Source organism: Mirounga leonina, unplaced genomic scaffold (genome assembly GCF_011800145.1).
Source record: "Mirounga leonina isolate KUSES-001 unplaced genomic scaffold, KU_Mleo_1.0 Mir_94, whole genome shotgun sequence".
Classification (NCBI taxonomy): Eukaryota; Metazoa; Chordata; class Mammalia; order Carnivora; family Phocidae; genus Mirounga; species Mirounga leonina.
In genome coordinates this window covers 2,318,495-2,334,095 of record NW_023270855.1, presented here as the reverse complement: position 1 = coordinate 2,334,095, position 15,601 = coordinate 2,318,495, and the positions used below count along the sequence as shown (strand labels likewise).

At 60.2% G+C, this 15,601-nt stretch overlaps 2 protein-coding genes across 3 annotated transcripts in view; both read right to left on the bottom strand.

Moving 5' to 3' along the window:
• Nucleotides 1-1,244: 1,244 nt before the first annotated feature.
• Nucleotides 1,245-5,996, bottom strand: LOC118005429 (CCAAT/enhancer-binding protein gamma-like). Its single transcript, XM_034997361.1, is given in 4 exon segments — nt 1,245-1,844; nt 1,847-1,955; nt 4,440-4,585; nt 5,972-5,996. Coding segments are annotated over 4 exon segments (825 nt in total). The 3' UTR covers nt 1,245-1,299.
• Nucleotides 5,997-8,777: 2,781 nt separating this feature from the next.
• The window catches only part of EEFSEC (eukaryotic elongation factor, selenocysteine-tRNA specific), a 245,714-nt gene continuing 238,890 nt past the window's right edge, over nt 8,778-15,601 (bottom strand). For both annotated transcript variants that reach the window (XM_034998286.1, XM_034998287.1), the window contains one exon: nt 8,778-10,050. In XM_034998286.1, coding sequence (XP_034854177.1) covers nt 9,860-10,050 — 191 coding nt within the window. In that variant the 3' untranslated portion in view covers nt 8,778-9,859. The remainder of the gene's footprint in view (nt 10,051-15,601) is intronic.

Genomic DNA, 15,601 nt, shown 5'->3' with positions numbered 1-15,601 from the left:
AGGGTGCTGATTTGTGCTGCACCCTGCTGGGCTGCTGAGGGAGGCGGGCAGATGTGGCTGATAGAGCATCCCAGGCCGGGGGGCAATTGTGTGTGTGTGGTGGGGGTAAGGGCTGGGGGGTGCCCAAAGCCCCACAGCTGAGATGCGAGTATTGGCTATGGGAAGACTCCCAGAGAGGGAAGGACTGGGATCCATGGGTACACATGGGCATACATGGGCTCCTGTATGTCTGCAACTGGGCCCAGGACCCAGAGCATGTCCCAGACTGGCGAGAGTCACTGCTGACTGATCCTGCTCATGTGCACTTTATGAGTCATAGACAGCAACCCAACTGCAACAGCCTTCAGCATCAAAGAGAATTTATTGCCTCACATAAACGAGAGGATAGGCTTCAGGCATAGCTGGATCCAGGTGCTCAGTGGATGCCTTCAGGAATCTGTTTCTCTTCATCTCTCTGTCAGTCTTCCTCAGTGTAGATGTCCCTCTTTTGTGGTGTAAACTTCACTCCCTTCATGGTGACAGGATGATAATAGCAGCTTCAAATTAATATCAACCAAGTCAGCAATCCCAGCTGGAAAACAGGGCCTTGTTCCCAGGGGCTCCAGAAAAAGAACCCAGTGACATGCCCAGCCCCCACCACCCCCACATTTTGGAGGTGTGGAGGAACCCTGCCTGGGATCCTGGAACCAGTGAGACCTGGGCTTCTGTGCCTATGACCTGCTGAGGGACTGTCCCCTCCCTGAGTCTCCTCCCTCATACCTATGAAGTAGGTACAGCCATAGTGCACAGAGAATGAGGACAAAAAGATGCAGGAATTGTCTTGGGAGGCAATGGCACCATCTGGGAAGGTGCCTCAGTCACCTAGGGGAAATGAGGGTGAGGATTCGCGAGAGAAAGCGTGTGGCACACCCTGCCATGCCCACCCCACTCTGTAACAGCCCCCGCATCCCAGAATCCTCTCTTTTTGGCTGGATCATTGCTCTTTTTTTTTTTTTTTTTGGGAAGTGAGGATTTATTAAGAATATCAAGGTCCAGGGCTTTTTTTTTTTTTTTTTACCATATACCTCAAAAATTGGTTTTATCCCCACAAAAAAATCCGTATCATTTAAAACTAGATATTCAAAGTACATGGCTAACATTTTTAGCTAATCAACTCTTCAGTGCTGATCCTAGAAAACAACCTTCAGTGGGTCTTTGAATAATGGAACAAGACAATGTTCGGCCATTGATATGAGTGATGTAGGTAGTCACACCTTTAACGTTCAAGCCACAAGTTGTGAAGTTTGGAAGGGGTGAGGTCTACTGTCCTGCATTATCAGAAGTTGTATTTTCAGTGCTAGTGGGTTGCACGTTATCTGCAAGGTTGTGTGCGTGCTCAAGAAACAAATCTTTCAATACACTTAATTCCTTAGTCAGCAATTTATTTTTTGCTTCCAAACGTTCATTCTCTTCTTTGAGCTGATTCACTCTCTGCAGTGTATCCTGTGCTTTCTGCTTGCTTTTCAACCGGCTCTTTTTCACAGCCATGTTGTTCCTCTCTCTGTGCTGACGATACTCATCACTGTTGTGATCCATGGGCGAACTCTTTTTGCTTTGCTTGCTTGGGGGCACGGCTTTGCCTCCTCCCCCGGGGCCAGCAGGCACCAGCTGAGGAACCTGCTGTAAGCCGCCAGCATGAGCCTGAGTATGAATAACACTTATTCCCGGAGTACTGTTCCGCTGGGCTATCTTGCTCATTTGGGCACTCTCTCTTGCTGACACAGAACAGGCAGAAATGACGGCAAGGTGATCAATGGTTTCCACACTAAGCTGCCAAGAAATCTTCACATGTACCTGCGCCTCCAGCCCGCCCGCCCCCAGGCGGCCTCCACTCCGAGCGGCCCCACGCGGCGCGGCGCGATGGACCCAGGCCTCGCAGCCCGCCGGATCGTTGCTCTTTTAGGGGCAAGCTGGGCCTGGAAGAATGAGCAGAGAGGAGAATGGTGGGACAGGAGCTCTGGGCAGACGCACGGCATGGCGTGAGCTAAGGTGTGGCGGAGGGAAGAGGCTGCCCCGAGGCAAGGGAGCCCCGAGGAGCTTGTTTGGAGCTCTCTAGGGCTGCGGTGGGCCTGGTGAGCGGGCAGGGGAAGTGGGGGCAGGGTGGGGCAGTTGGCCTGGCAGAAGGTCCTGCAAGGTGACCTCAGGCCTGGCCCTCCCTCTCCAGGTCAGGGTCTCCCCCCGCTGCACCGTGAACAGCAGCGGCCCGGATGCCTTGGTGAGGGCTGCTGGCTGGGAGAACAGTTGGGGGGACCCTGTCCAGAACCAGCAGCCTCAGTGTTTCCACCCGAGATGTGGGCACCCCCAGGACAGGGCCTCTTTCCACTACCTTCCGGCCACCGGGAGATGCTTGTCTGTTTTATCAGTGGCACCCCGTGACTCTGACAACCGTCTCTCCTTATCAGCAGCCCACCCGGCTGTCCATGGGGTGACAGGCGCCCCACTGGCCAGTGTGTCCACACTTAGACCCCCAGTTCCAGGGAACTGCACCGGGACCAGCGATGCGCTGGGACCCGGGCTGGGCATGTCATTGTGTCCAGGGCCGGGAGTTGGCAGCGGCCATGTCCCCCACAGGGTTCCGAGTGCTGGGGGGCTGAGGCAGAGGACCAAAGCCTCCCCCTGCCTCAGTTTCCCCTTTGTGAAGGAAGTCCAGGAAACAGGGGTCCCCAGAGCGGTTCCTTGCCTCCCAGCCCATCCCTGAGCCAGGGGGCAGCGGTGCCAGGAGGGCCAGGGCACCACCCTCTGAGCTCCGGCCTCCTGTTGCAGCTCCACTGTCCTTTGAGCCTCTTCTGCTCTGGCCATTGGCAGCCCTCTGCGAGGGGAGCCCTGAGGCACCGAGAGAGGAGGGGCTTGTTTGACGCCCCGCAGGGAGACAGGCAGAGCATGAGCAGACCTGACACCAGGCCCCGTCGGGCAGAAGGAGCACTGAGGGCAAAGGCCCGGAGAACGGGGGGACCCTCAGGGGACACTGGCTGGGCCTCCATGAGCTTGGACTCAGCCCAGGGGAGGCTCTGGAGCCCGGCTACTGGGGGACCCCGAGGGCCTGGGTGGTGGCGTGGCTGCGTTTCCCTGCGGCCTGCTGGACACGGAGAACTAGCGAACTGTGGCTGGTCGGTGCCTGTCACCTGCCCCACCGGCCTGCGGCCTGTCTGATGAGGGCGTGAGCGGCTTCATCTCAGCACGCCCATTACACAGCAGTCCTGCCTGGCGCCCACCCATGCCCCCCTGCCCCAGAGCTGTCTGGCCTGCTTCCTCTGGGACCCTGCCTGCGGCCCCCTCCCCAGCTGCCCCCCATCTGGTTTTCCTCCTCCCTCTCCTGCTCCTCTGCCTTCTCTCTGGGCTCCCCTGCCACTGCCTGAGCCTTAGGTGTGCCCCCCACCCAAGGGCTGTGGAGGGCAGACTCGGGGGTCCACACCACGCTCATCAAGGGGTCTGGCCCAAACCCGGCCCTGCTGCTGGGCTCCCCTCTTGGTGGGCCCACAGTGGGCCCACTGACCCCGCAGAGGCTGGCCAGGCCTCCTGGGTCCCCTCCCTCCTGGCTCCCTCTTGGGCCCAAGCAGTGCCAAGGCCAGCAGAGGACTTCATCTCCCGATCATTCCCACCCTGCCTCCTCCTCCCCAGCTCTACTGAGCCCCCGCCCCATCCCCTCACCTGGCCTCGTATGGCATGCCCTTCCCGGCCAGTGACCTCATGCGTTCCTCCCCCTGGATGCAGGTCTCCCCCACATGGATCTGAGCAGGTCCCTCGTGATGCTGGTGGAGGTGGAGGCGGAGGTGGTGTTCTTGGGTGGGGGTGAGGTTAGTGGTTGTACGATGACAGTCTAGGGACAGCATAAGGACCTGGCGTGTGACGTCCTGCTTGGGTAGTGAATTGGGAGGACACAGGATGGGTCAGCTCTGGCTTCTATGGCCTGGCCTGGACTCTGGCTCTGGAACCCTTGGGAAATTTGGAGCTCCCGGGGGAGGCCTGGCTCCTGCGCCCCACCTGGCCTGCCCCCCACCTGCCTTTCTGCTTCCAAGCCGGGAGCCTCTCAGGGCCCTGTCAGCCTCTGAGGGAACTTAAGAGGTGGGGTCAGGAGGGGGCCCTCAGAGGCTGCAGGGTGGGGGCGGACGGGAAGGTGTGATCACAACTTGGGGGGCAGACACTGGGGTGGACAGGCAGGGAGAAAGGATTCGAGGAGAGGGCGACCCGACCTCCACTGGTGCCCTTTGCAGGGACCGGCCCACGGAGCCGCACTTCCAGCCCACCCCTCCGACCTGCCCCACCTCAGCGGGCTGCCCAGCAGGGCTTGTGCGGGGCAGGCTCAGGGCCCCAGCCTCGGGGTGTGGCAGCTGGGAGGAGAGAGAGGGATGCGGAGACCCGGAGACAGGAGACAGGGGGTGCTGGAGGGAGCGGAGGCGGACCTCGCGGGGAGGCAGGCGGCCTATGTGCTTCTGCAGGGACCATCGGTCTCCCCCAGCCCAAATGGCCCGGCCCCAGGCACCCTCACCGGCCACCTTCCTTAGCTCGGTGGGGCTCAGCTGGGCCCGGGGAGCTGAAAGGACCCAACCTGGGGAGGGAGTGGGGGTGTGCAGGTCAGGGGAGGAGAGGCTTGGCCCCCCGCAGAGCAGGGTGGCAGTTAGCCCTGTCTGCTGGGGACTGTGCTGGAAGCCTGGAGGCTGAGGGCTGAGTCTGGGGGGTGTCCCTGGAGGGGCCAGGCAGGTGGCTGAACCTGGCCCCTTGCCCCAGCCTCTCCAGGTCAGCCTGGGTTCCCAGCTGGCCTTTATCTGGAGCCCCAGCTGTGGCCACGGGAAGTGGCCGTTTCTCTCTGCTGTGCTGTCTCCTCACCAGACCCGGTGATGGTGATAACATGGGAGGGCGTGGGGGGATTGAGCAAATCCCTCGTGGTGGGGCACACGGGGAGCTCCGGGGTGCATGACCTCTGACCTGCTGGCCCTGCGGGGGGTGGGGCGCAGGGCAGCCTGTCCTGCCTGATGGCTGAGCCGCACACAGGAGGCTGCCGAGGCGCAGGGGTCACAGGCCACACTGCGTGGGCTCCAGGCTGCCCGCACCCCACTGCATCCAGGGAGCAGGGGGCTGTGACCCCAGGGCCCGGCACACGGGAGGTGCTCAGTAAATGTGGAATGACCAACTTTGGGCCTCTTCCCAAATCTATCCCTGTTCCCAGTTTCCACCCGCCTACGCTGGATCCCCAAACTTTCCCAGAAGCCCTTTTCTTCTTTCCAGGGCTCAGCCCACCCCTTCCCTGCTCCTCGGCCAACTGACAACCAAAACCAATCCTGCGAGCCTTCCTCCAACCCTGTGGTCTCTGCCCCTCTAGGGTGAGGGGCCCTGACCTCCAGGCCCTGGACATGCAGAACTGGCATGATGTTGGGGCCAGAGGGGTCTCCTGAAGCCCAGATCTGATGCACTCTCCCTGCCTACACCCGGCAAGACGACTGGCAGCAGGCTTCAAGGCTTCTGGCCCCACTCAGCCTGCCTCCACAGTAGCCTCCTTTACTTCCCTGGCCCCCACCACTGGCTCTCAGCAAGCGAATGGGGCTTGGACAGACAGAGGAGCCCAGGGTTGGGGTCAGCTGCTCCCCGAGGGAGCACAAAGCACCTCCCACCCCACCGTCCCCTAGCTGCCGGCCGCTGCCTCCCCGCGATCAAGCCCCCCGGTGCTGGCTGAGCTCGGCTAATTAATGGCACGACTCTGTTATCAGCCAAGTGCTAATTACTCTTTTGAATCAGGGCTGCCTGTGTGGAGGCTCCTGGAGGCCTGGCAGGGGCTGGGGGGAGCCAGGGAGCCTTGACCTCATCCGTCTTCACACAGGCCCTATCTAGTGCTCTCCTCGAGCCTCTGCTGGATGGCACCCCTCCTCCTCCTGGCGGACTCCTACTCTCTCTTCAAGACCTTGCCCCAGTGGCCCCTCAGGGAGAGGCCTCTTCTCACCTGTCATGGCCACGGAGGACGACATGGCTAACCTAAGGAGTGGAGAGGCTGTGAGCAGGACTGGCCTTGGTCTCCAGAAGGGGAGCCGGAAATGCTAAATCCCAGGTAAAGGCAGAGGAGGCAGGGAAGGCCTGAGGCCTGGATCAACCCGAGGGTGAGTTGGCACTGAGAGGGTCCTAGCTCAACTTGAGGGGGCCTCTGGGTCCCCAGAATGGGGGCAATGAGCCCCATTCCCATCCCACCAGGTCCTGGGAACCAGGCCCCACTGACTCAAGCCCCTGTGGCCCAAGGGACAAACGTGTCACCACCCTGTGCACACTGGGCCTGATACCCTTCTTCTTCACCCCATTCCCACACAGACACACTGGAGAGCCACAGCCTGACAGACTGCCCTCCCTGAGCACACACGGAGATACACACACACCCAAGACACCAAGATCCACGCACACCCCAGCTGTCGACAGCCACAGATACCTGGAACACAGACCCACGCCCAAACACACACCCACACACGCACGGGCAGGGCAGGAGGCCTGGGAGAACAGAAGCTGCCCCTTCTTCTGCCCCGGGCCCCCAGGGCTTCCCGTTTACGAGACTTTATCTATCAAAAATATATTAACCCAGAAGCCTGTTTCCATCAGAGTCTCGATTCCAGGGACATTTCCAGATAAGCCTTATCTCATTGCTGGTGCATTAGCCCCGCTGGTCGGGGGCCTGCCAATCACGGCCGCCCCTCCTGCCCCAGCCCGTGGCAGGATGCCTGCTCATGACTTCATTCTGTATGGGCAGGCGGCAGGGGGGCGGGGGGGGGAGTTGGGCGGGGCACTGCTGCCCCTTGCCCCCCACCCCATCCCTCTGCCCAAAGCAGGGCCCCAGAAGTCACCTCTTTCCAAGGACACACCCAAGGCCTGAGGCAAGGGACGTGGGGATGTCTGGAATCATGCAGAGCCTGGATTCAAGTCCCAGCTCTATCTGAGGCAATGGCTATGGTCAGCCGAGCCCCAGTCCCTACCACCTCCCACATCTACAGTTGGGGCAATGCTTCCCAGACCACCCCTACGGGTAGAAGCGCAGGTTCAGCAAGTTGATGTGTGTGAGGATGGCTGCAAAAGGCTTGCATTCTCTTCTATAGCACCTAGAGCTGGCTGGGGACCCAGGGGAAGGGGGACACTGCTGTGGGATGCCCCTGGACGCTGCTGGCCCCCACCCCTGCCCACCTACCCTGGCCGCGATTCTCCTTCAAGGGCTGTGTCCTGGCCCAACCCGGCTAATGGGTGCTCGGGTTTCTTCTGATGCCAGGCCTGATAGAGGCCTCTCCCCGAGCAGGCTGTCGCCCTGCACTCTCTGGGGGGCCTGAGGCTTCTGGGAGTCACACACTGGGCGGCTCCTCCTCTTCTCTGTGCCTCAGTGTCCTCCGCCTGAGTCCGCCTCCTCTCCTGTCTGCAAGCGGGATGGGAGGCAGGGAGAAAGGTATGGGTGGATGTGCGCATGTCACAGAGGTCCTAGAAAAATGGCCAGTTTGGAGCAGAGCTGGGCCCTGGGGCTGCCGGCACCACTCCTGAAGGGTTTGTGGGCCCCTCACCTCCCAAGTGGTGAGACCGTGTCTGCTGGTCCTGCTTCCAGGGCTGCAGGTAATATGACAGGCAGCAGGGTGCCCCAGTACCCGAACAACCCCACAAAGCAGCTACTTTTGTTCTCATTTTATACATGGGGGCGCTGAGGCAGAGTCAGGGGACTTGCCCAAGATCACACAAGCAGAGGGGCCAGGATGAACAGGCGGTGGCTTGAGTGCACTCTGTTTCCCCTCCCCCATGGATCTGCTCCCAGAACTAGTCCCTGCTTGGTGACCCCTCTATGCCTGCTGGGGTGGGAGTGGGGGGCTCTGCTGGGTCACATAACCCCTCATTTGGAGAGAGGGACAGTGATATGCCCAAGGGTAGGGCAGGGCCCTGCCCCTGAGGCCCGGGCGACTCTCCATCTCAACTGGCAGGGACCCCCAGAAGGGGCCCGGAGGGAGGGGTCAGCCTCACATCCCTTGGTCAGGTAGGACTCGGCCTGGCTGGGGAGTACCCAGCAGCTCTGGCCTCAGTTCTCCACACATTGAGGACGATGCTGGAGGGTTTCCTCATCTAAGGTGCAAGGCCTGGGGAGAGCCCAGCTCCTCCCAGCTGTGTCCACTCCAAAGGGTTGATAGCCACAGGAGGTGCAGGAGGTGGCCAGCCTGGGACCGGTGCCCTGAAGCCCTGCGGGAAAACCTAGCTTTCTGCCTCCCTGGCCTGGAGTGGCTTCAGCCACGTGGCACCACCTCCCCGGTGAGATGGTCTGTTCCACGGGGGTGGGGGCTAAATGAGAGCGGGTCTGGAGCCCGGTCTGCAGAGGGGTCAGGGCCAGGCAAGAAGTACCACTGCTGACGCTGGAGAGGGCCCCCTAGGCGGCGGCCGTGAGGCTCCAAGGGGCCAAGGGACAGCCGGCTCAAAGCACCCAGCGCCCCTTCCCAGTTCATTCCCAGCCCAGGGGGACGTGGGGGCTGGGCCTGGACTCGCGCTGCCTACCCAGCCCCCCACTGCCACTCTCTGCCCTCAGCTCCAGGACGGAACCACTCCAAGTCACTGGACTGCTACTGTCCCACTAATACTTTCTTTGTTTTTAAGATTTTATTTATTTATTTGACAGAGAGAAAGCACACAAGCAGGGGGAACAGCAGGCGGAGGGAGAGGGCGAAGCAGATGTCCCGCTGAGCAGGGAGCCCGATGATGCAGGACTCGATCCCAGGACCCTGAGATCATGACCTGAGCCGAAGGCAGACGCTTAACCGACTGAGCCACCCAGGCGCCCCCCACCGTTAATACTTTTGATGCCACTTTTGCAAATTAAAGCATAACGCACCAGGATGAAAGGGCAGCCTCTGCATCTGTTTGGAGGCCAAATAAAGGAGCGCTGGAACATCTGTACATCCTACAAAGTTTTGATTTCTCTCATTCAGTTAGTTTCGCCATCCCACCCTTTTCTGAGCATCCACAACTCAGGCTGCGGGCGGGCCAGGGTGGAGGAGCAAGGGTAGGGCTTCCTGGGCTTTGGAGGGGGCTGTGCCCGCGGTCCCTGGCCCACAAGGTGCTCTGCACAGTGTTCTGTCACCTGCCCTCACCTCCACACCTTGGGGAGTATGGGCCCCAGACTCGAGGGCAGAAGCCTAGGGACTGCTCGTGTGGGGCCGGGGAAGCAATCCCTCCAGCCAGCCTCTGTCTTGATGCCCTGGCCGGGCACCTCATGGCTCCCCAGCACTTCATGGGTCCCCTTCCTGGCAGAGCCCTCTCTGGACTTGGCTGTCCAGAGACCCCCGCCCCCATGTCCCTCAAGGCCCAGGAGACCCCATGGGCCACCTAGCCTGGCCTAGGGGCCTGACACCCTGTGGACTCCTCAGCCCACTCCCACTGGGCTCTGAGTTCTGGTCCCTCCAGCTCTTCTCTGGGCAGGAACCCTGCTGAACCCCTTGACATTCCCCTTGGGAACAGGCATGGGGGGCCCCTCCCGCTGAAATCACAGAGACCAACAGAGTGGGCAGACACCGTGGGACATTTATTTGCAGCTGGTTAAGTGCCAGGCCACCTGGGGCAGGGTGTGGACTGGCCCTCCCATGGCTGCCAGTTGGGCGGCCTGGGAAACACTGGCCCCTAGTAGGTGCGAGGGTGCCGGGACAGACCCTCTGGGCCCCAGCCCTGGTGTCACTGCCACCGCACCCCCAGGCTTTTCACCGGGGCTTAGCGCCAGGCCTAGGGCCTGTGTCTGCAGGGTCGTGGGGAGGGACATACTAAAGGAGGTTGAGGCACATCTGGTCGGACACTTGGCAATGCAGCCCAGCCCGGGGCCTGGGCAAGGTCACTGGAACACTCAGGGAGACTGGACCATGCGCTTGTGGGTGTCAAAGACGTAACGCTTGAAAGACAGGCTGAGGGCCACGTGCTGCGCAGGCTCGGACCGCTCGGCCACCTCCTCCTGCTTGGCTGCTTCTCCTCGGCCGGACCGGCCCCGCTTCTTGAGGGTGGGTGTTAAAATCTTCTTGGACTCGGGGCTGAGGCCGCCTGCGAGCACAGAAGGAGAGCCTGTTACTCCGCCACTCCCTAGCCTGTGCACTCACCACCCTGGATGGGGACCCACTCGTACTGGCCCATTTCCGAGTCTCCTAGGCCCATCCCTCACACTCTCTTAGGCTGAGCTAGGACCCCAGTGCTACCTGGGCTCACCCTCTTCTGCCTCCTTCCCCAGCCAATGGGCCCCTGAGGCCTAGGGTCCACTCTGCCACCTAAATCCCTACATTCCAGCCCCTCCCCCACCATGCTAGTCATGGGCCTGTCCAGCTTGGAGCTCAGCAGGGCTCCTCACCTCCGTCTCCCAGTCCACTGCCCACCCATCCACTCTGCACTCAGGCTCCTGTGCGGCTCAGCCCCACACTTGGTGGCCACGTTCTTCTGCTCTAAATGGTCCTGTTGTTTCCCAGAACACTCACGCTAAAACACATACACTGAAACTTGACATCTGAGGCTCCCTGGGCTAGGTGTTCTCCAATTGCCCCTGAAGATCCACTCTCTGCTCCTCTGTGTGCTTGGGAGGCTGACCTCTGCAGACAGCATATGGGCTCCTGTGCCCTCTGGCTTCTGGTTGGGTTCAGCCAATGGGAGCCCCAGCAGATCAGAGGGTGGGAGGAGAGAGCAGCTGGGGTGTTGATTTCTGTTCCCTAAGGCTGGACCTCCTGTTGGGGAGCCTTCTCCCTGGGCTTTTGCAAACGCGGTCCCTCCACCCCCATGCAGGGGTGAGAGCGGCCCCCACTGGTTTCCATCACATCTTACTGGCTCCTTTAAACATCCACCCTCTGTTCACTTCCTCCACTATGTTCAGTATATAGACTTTCTATTCACCCTCTCCAGCCAAATGATTGAGTGGAAATCAGTTTCCTGCTAAGACCCTAAGGCCAACCCTAACTCTCCAGGCCCCTTCACCCATTGCTTTTGTGTGTTCCCTGCTGCCTTGAGGAACACGTGGCCAGTCCTGGGCTCCCTACAGTCACACTTATGAGCCTCTGCATGGGCTGTCCCCTCTGCCTGGAATGCCCTTCCCCGCCTTGCCAATGTTAGAAGTCTCACTCTTCTTTGAGCACCAGGCTTTCTCTGGGGCTTGTCTTTATAAGGAAACTGCTTGGTAGCAACATGGTGCAGCGTCTTTGGGGGCTGCTGGCCAGGGTGAGCTCTCGGCTGCTTCGAGCATGGGTGGGGAGGCTCTGGCTCCCCCAAGGCTGTGGCCAGGCCTCAGACCAGCTCTGTACAAGCAGAGAACTCTGGAATAGGCTGCTCACAGCCCTGCTGAGGGAACCTGGTGGGAGCAAGCTGGCAAGGCTGTGTGGCGGGGGGGCGGAGCAGAGGGGGCGCCGTGAGACTTGCATGGGGCAAGAAGGCCCAGTGAGTGGCAGCTCCGGGAGTGACTACTGGGAGAGCTGGGTACACAGCCTTCATTCCCTGGCAAGGGGCAAGTGAGGTGGAGCCCAGCCCACACTGTGCTTGCCAAGAGGGTCCTGGCCGGCCTGTGTCCCCCCACTTCCTTCCAATATGCACAGAGGGGCTGTATTGGCCAGTGGACCTAGAGGCTGAGTCCAAAGCTGGCAGGAAGCTGGGGGTAGGCGTCAGGCAGAGGGCTCCCTTCCCTGCATGCCCTGGTGCACCCTGATCTGTGTCTGCCAGGGCCTAAAGGGCATCCTCCTTTGCCCCAAGATTGGCCGGGTGTTAGCGGTCTCCCTGAGAACCCAGATGTGACGCTCTGATGTCAAGCTTCAGTGGCCAGGATGACCTTTGCTCATCATGTCTCCACCAGGTGGGGAGCTCTGGGCGGCAGGGTGTGTGGATTATTCTGCTTAGACCAAGCACACATGCATGTTTGCTGAAGCAACCCCTTCATCTTACAGAGGAGAAATCGGAGCCCCAAGGAGGGCACGGACTCCATCCAGGCCCCACAGTGAGTCAGGAAGAGCGAGGGTTTGAACTCTGGGCTTGCACCTGCTGGCCAATGCAGGTTACTGCTCCCCAGCCCATCACTCGGTGGGGGTCCACCTTTGGCAGACTCCTGGAGACGACCCTGCTGTGAGAGCACCCTGGATGTTTAGAAAGGTGACCAGGAGGTTGCTTTAAGGCACACTGGAGAGTTGGCCAGGGATGGTCCTCTAAGAAGGACTCGGTCTCCCTTCCACAGGCAGAGGTGAGACTCCTGGCCTCTCAAAGCCTGCACGCCCCAGGAAGGCCGGACTCGCAGCTGATGTGAATGGGGCTCTGGGATGCTAGGGGCCTGCGGGACCCGTACCAACGGGAGCCGTCCTCCGGCTGGGCAGCACGGTGTCTGCTCGCAGGCCCCACACCCAGCCGGTCAGCGTACTTCTGGGATGGGGCGTGGGAATGGCCCTGGGCCAGGCCCCTAAGCTAGCGCCAGGCCCACAGGTATCTGCCTCCCCGAATCGGAGCCCCGGCCTCCTTTCTGCAAACAGAGAAGGTGGCTGGCACCAGACCCTGACAAATGGCATGGGCAGCCTGTCTCCCTCTGGTGCCAGGAGGTCTGATGGCTGAAGAGGCGCGGGGCTCCCCGGCGTCTGCGCCGGGCCGGGGAGACAGGCGTGGCCCAATCGGCAGTCCATCTCGCCCGCGCTGGCTCCCATTACACACGGTGCATACCTCACACTGCCCAAAGCAGGCAGACCCAGAAAATCTCTCTGGCACTGGAGAAGATGTGGCCATTTAATTGCTCTTCTGAGATGGTCAGGCTCATTTTCCTCCGCTCCGTTTGGGGGTGGCCTGGACACAACGCCCAGAAAGCCTCACCAACGGGTGAAGCTGTGGATTTGGAGCAAATGTCCCTGGGAGCCGCTCTGTTTTACACTGGCCTTTCTCCCCCTTAGCCAGACAGCCAATGAAGGGAAGTGAAGCGCAGCTCAGGATGTCAGGGGTTGGAGCAGCTGCCCACGCTGAGCTTCTCCCAACCTGCCCCTGTGTCCTTCCCTGGAAAACATTCACACAGTGCTCCAGGACTGGAAACAATGGTGGTGAACATGCAGACCAGGGCCTGGCCCCCATGGAGTTTACGAGTCTGAGAAGGGGCAGAGAGAAGATAGGCCAGCAAGATAATCCAGATAGCCACCAAGGCGATCAAGGAAGCAAAACTGCTGTGTCACCAGGAGGGGAGGGCGGCCAGGTTGTATGTGCCCAGGGCTGGCTTTTCTGAGGAAGAGTTCTGAATGGAGTTCTGCAGGGGGAGGTCCAGGTGACAGGGACTGGCTGCACGGAGATCCTGGGCAAGGGTCTGCAGGCAAAGGGAATCTGAGTGCCCAGTTCTGGCAGGCCAGGGGGGTGGGAGGGGGGGCATGAGCATGATGCTTGAGGACGTGCAGCTGCGTGCTGGGAGGGCTGCAGGGAGACCGCAGCTTACCACGTCCATGTAATGCAACCTGTGTGCCCGTTTCTTTGGGGCCCAAACCAGGGAGGGTCCTAGAGACCTTGGGGGACTCAGAGTGGTGAGGGAGGCGGCCAAATGCCAACTGTCCACCTGCCTGGCGTCCACCAGGGCTCCTGACACTTCCTTCCTGTAGGCCCCGGGGACACAGAGGCAAGCAGGACCATCCTGCTCTCATGGAGCTACCATCCTCTCTTAGGGACCTCCCTCTGAAGCACCCTCTGGTAGGCCACATAGGTTGGGCAGCTATGTGTTGCCCCTCCCGGGATGGCCCCTGACCTGGGGAGCATGCTTGGAGCTCCTGGCCTCTGACTCCTGCATCCCTCTCCTCCCACGTGACCTGGCCCGTCTCTGAACCGTTTGTTCCCCTCACCCCAATATACCAGGTGCATTCCCACCTCAGGGCCTTGGCATTCACTGGTTCTTCCGCTGAAAGATCCGCCCCAGGAGTTCCACTGGCTCCCAGTTCCACCTCCTAATCGCTGTGCAAATGTCACCTCCCGGTGAGGCCTTCCTGACCACCTTCACCCCCACTGCCCCGACCCCTCCTACCCAGCTCTATTTTTTCCAAGCTATTACCACCTTCCAACACACCGCTGTAAGTTCCTCATTCTGATGTCTGTCGTCTGTCCCTGACAAAATACAAGTTCTACCATGGCAGGGATTTTGTCTCTCTACGCACGGCTGGAGGCCCAACACCTAGAATGATCCCTGGCTCAGAGGAGGGGCTCGAAGAATACTACCAAGGAATAAGTACCGGCTATGAATCTCCCATGGTGGTCACTGCGTGGACCCAGCAACCCATCCTAGGCATTCAGTCTTAACAAGGAAACTGAGATTTGTACACACAGATGTCCCCACGCATGCAGGCACTTAGCCCTCACAGCACAGTGTGGAAGACGCCGAGGCCCGGGCCAGTAACTAGCCCCAGGCCACACAGGTCTGCAGAGGCAGAGCGGGGCTCGGTGAGGCGACTTGGTGCCAAGGTCTGGGTGCACCACTGAGGCCTGCGAAGTTACAGGGGTGCAGGGATCCACAGGAGGGCAGTCAGGATAGGACTGGCGTGCATTTGCTGTGGCAAAATATTCTGGGAGATGAAGTGATACCTGAGAAGCGCTTAAAGTCACACAAAGACAAACTTACAAATTAATTGGAAAAAAAAAAAACCCACAGGAATAAAAATTGTTGGAAGAGTTCTGCTCTAACTCTGGGTTGCAGAAAGAAAAGACTAGACGACTATCCACTAGGCTGTCAGAGATCAGGAGTAAGTTACAGGCAACACTTTCTTCTTCCATCTACTTTTCTCTGCTTCCCAAGGTTTCTTTCTTTTTCTTTAAAGATTTTATTTATTTATTTGAGAGAGAGAGAGAACAGGAGCCAGGGGAGGGGCACAGGGAGAGGGCGAAGTAGACTCCCCACTAGCCTGATGTGGGGTTCGATCCCAGGACCCTGAGATCATGACCTGAGCTGAAGGCAGACGCTTAACTGACTGAACCACCCAGGTGCCCCTCTGCTCCCCAAGGTTTCCCCTGTGAGCCTGGGGGCTCTACTCGGGGCCACCGGCATGACCTCTTGCACCCAGGCCTGAGCCCGGAGGAAGCACAGTGCCACCCAATGCAGTCTGGCTGCTGAATGCATGGGCACACCGGGAGGCAGCGGGGAGGGTCAGAGGGCTCCAGGGGGGTGGGCAGGGGAGGAAGGGGAGGGTGGGAAGGGGCCATCACCCTGGGCCAGGTCTGCCTCCACGTCCTGGTTAAGGCTCTCAGAGCTGCTGCGGGCCAGTAAACTCACTGCCGTCTCTCGGCCAGTGGGGTCATCTCTGCAGCCATCTGGCTCTGCCTGCTGAAGGGCGGGCTGAGCACAACCTCGGGCCATGCTCATGGCTCCTCCACGGCCACTGGAAGTCCTCGATTTCTGACGCCGCTGCTCCATGAAGAGCAGCGAGTCTGAGAAGGGGCAGAGAAGATGCGGGGGCACAGGCTTAGGGCATCCCCTTCCACAACCTCCTGAGGGTCCACGCCCTGCTCCCTGCCCTTGCTGCCCTGTCCTGGTGGAGGAGGCCTCTGGGGGCACTCCCCCGGGGGACCTCCTCCCTCATCCTGCCCCCAGCTGTGGAGGAGTTGCTCAAAGACCCATGTGGAGCTCTGG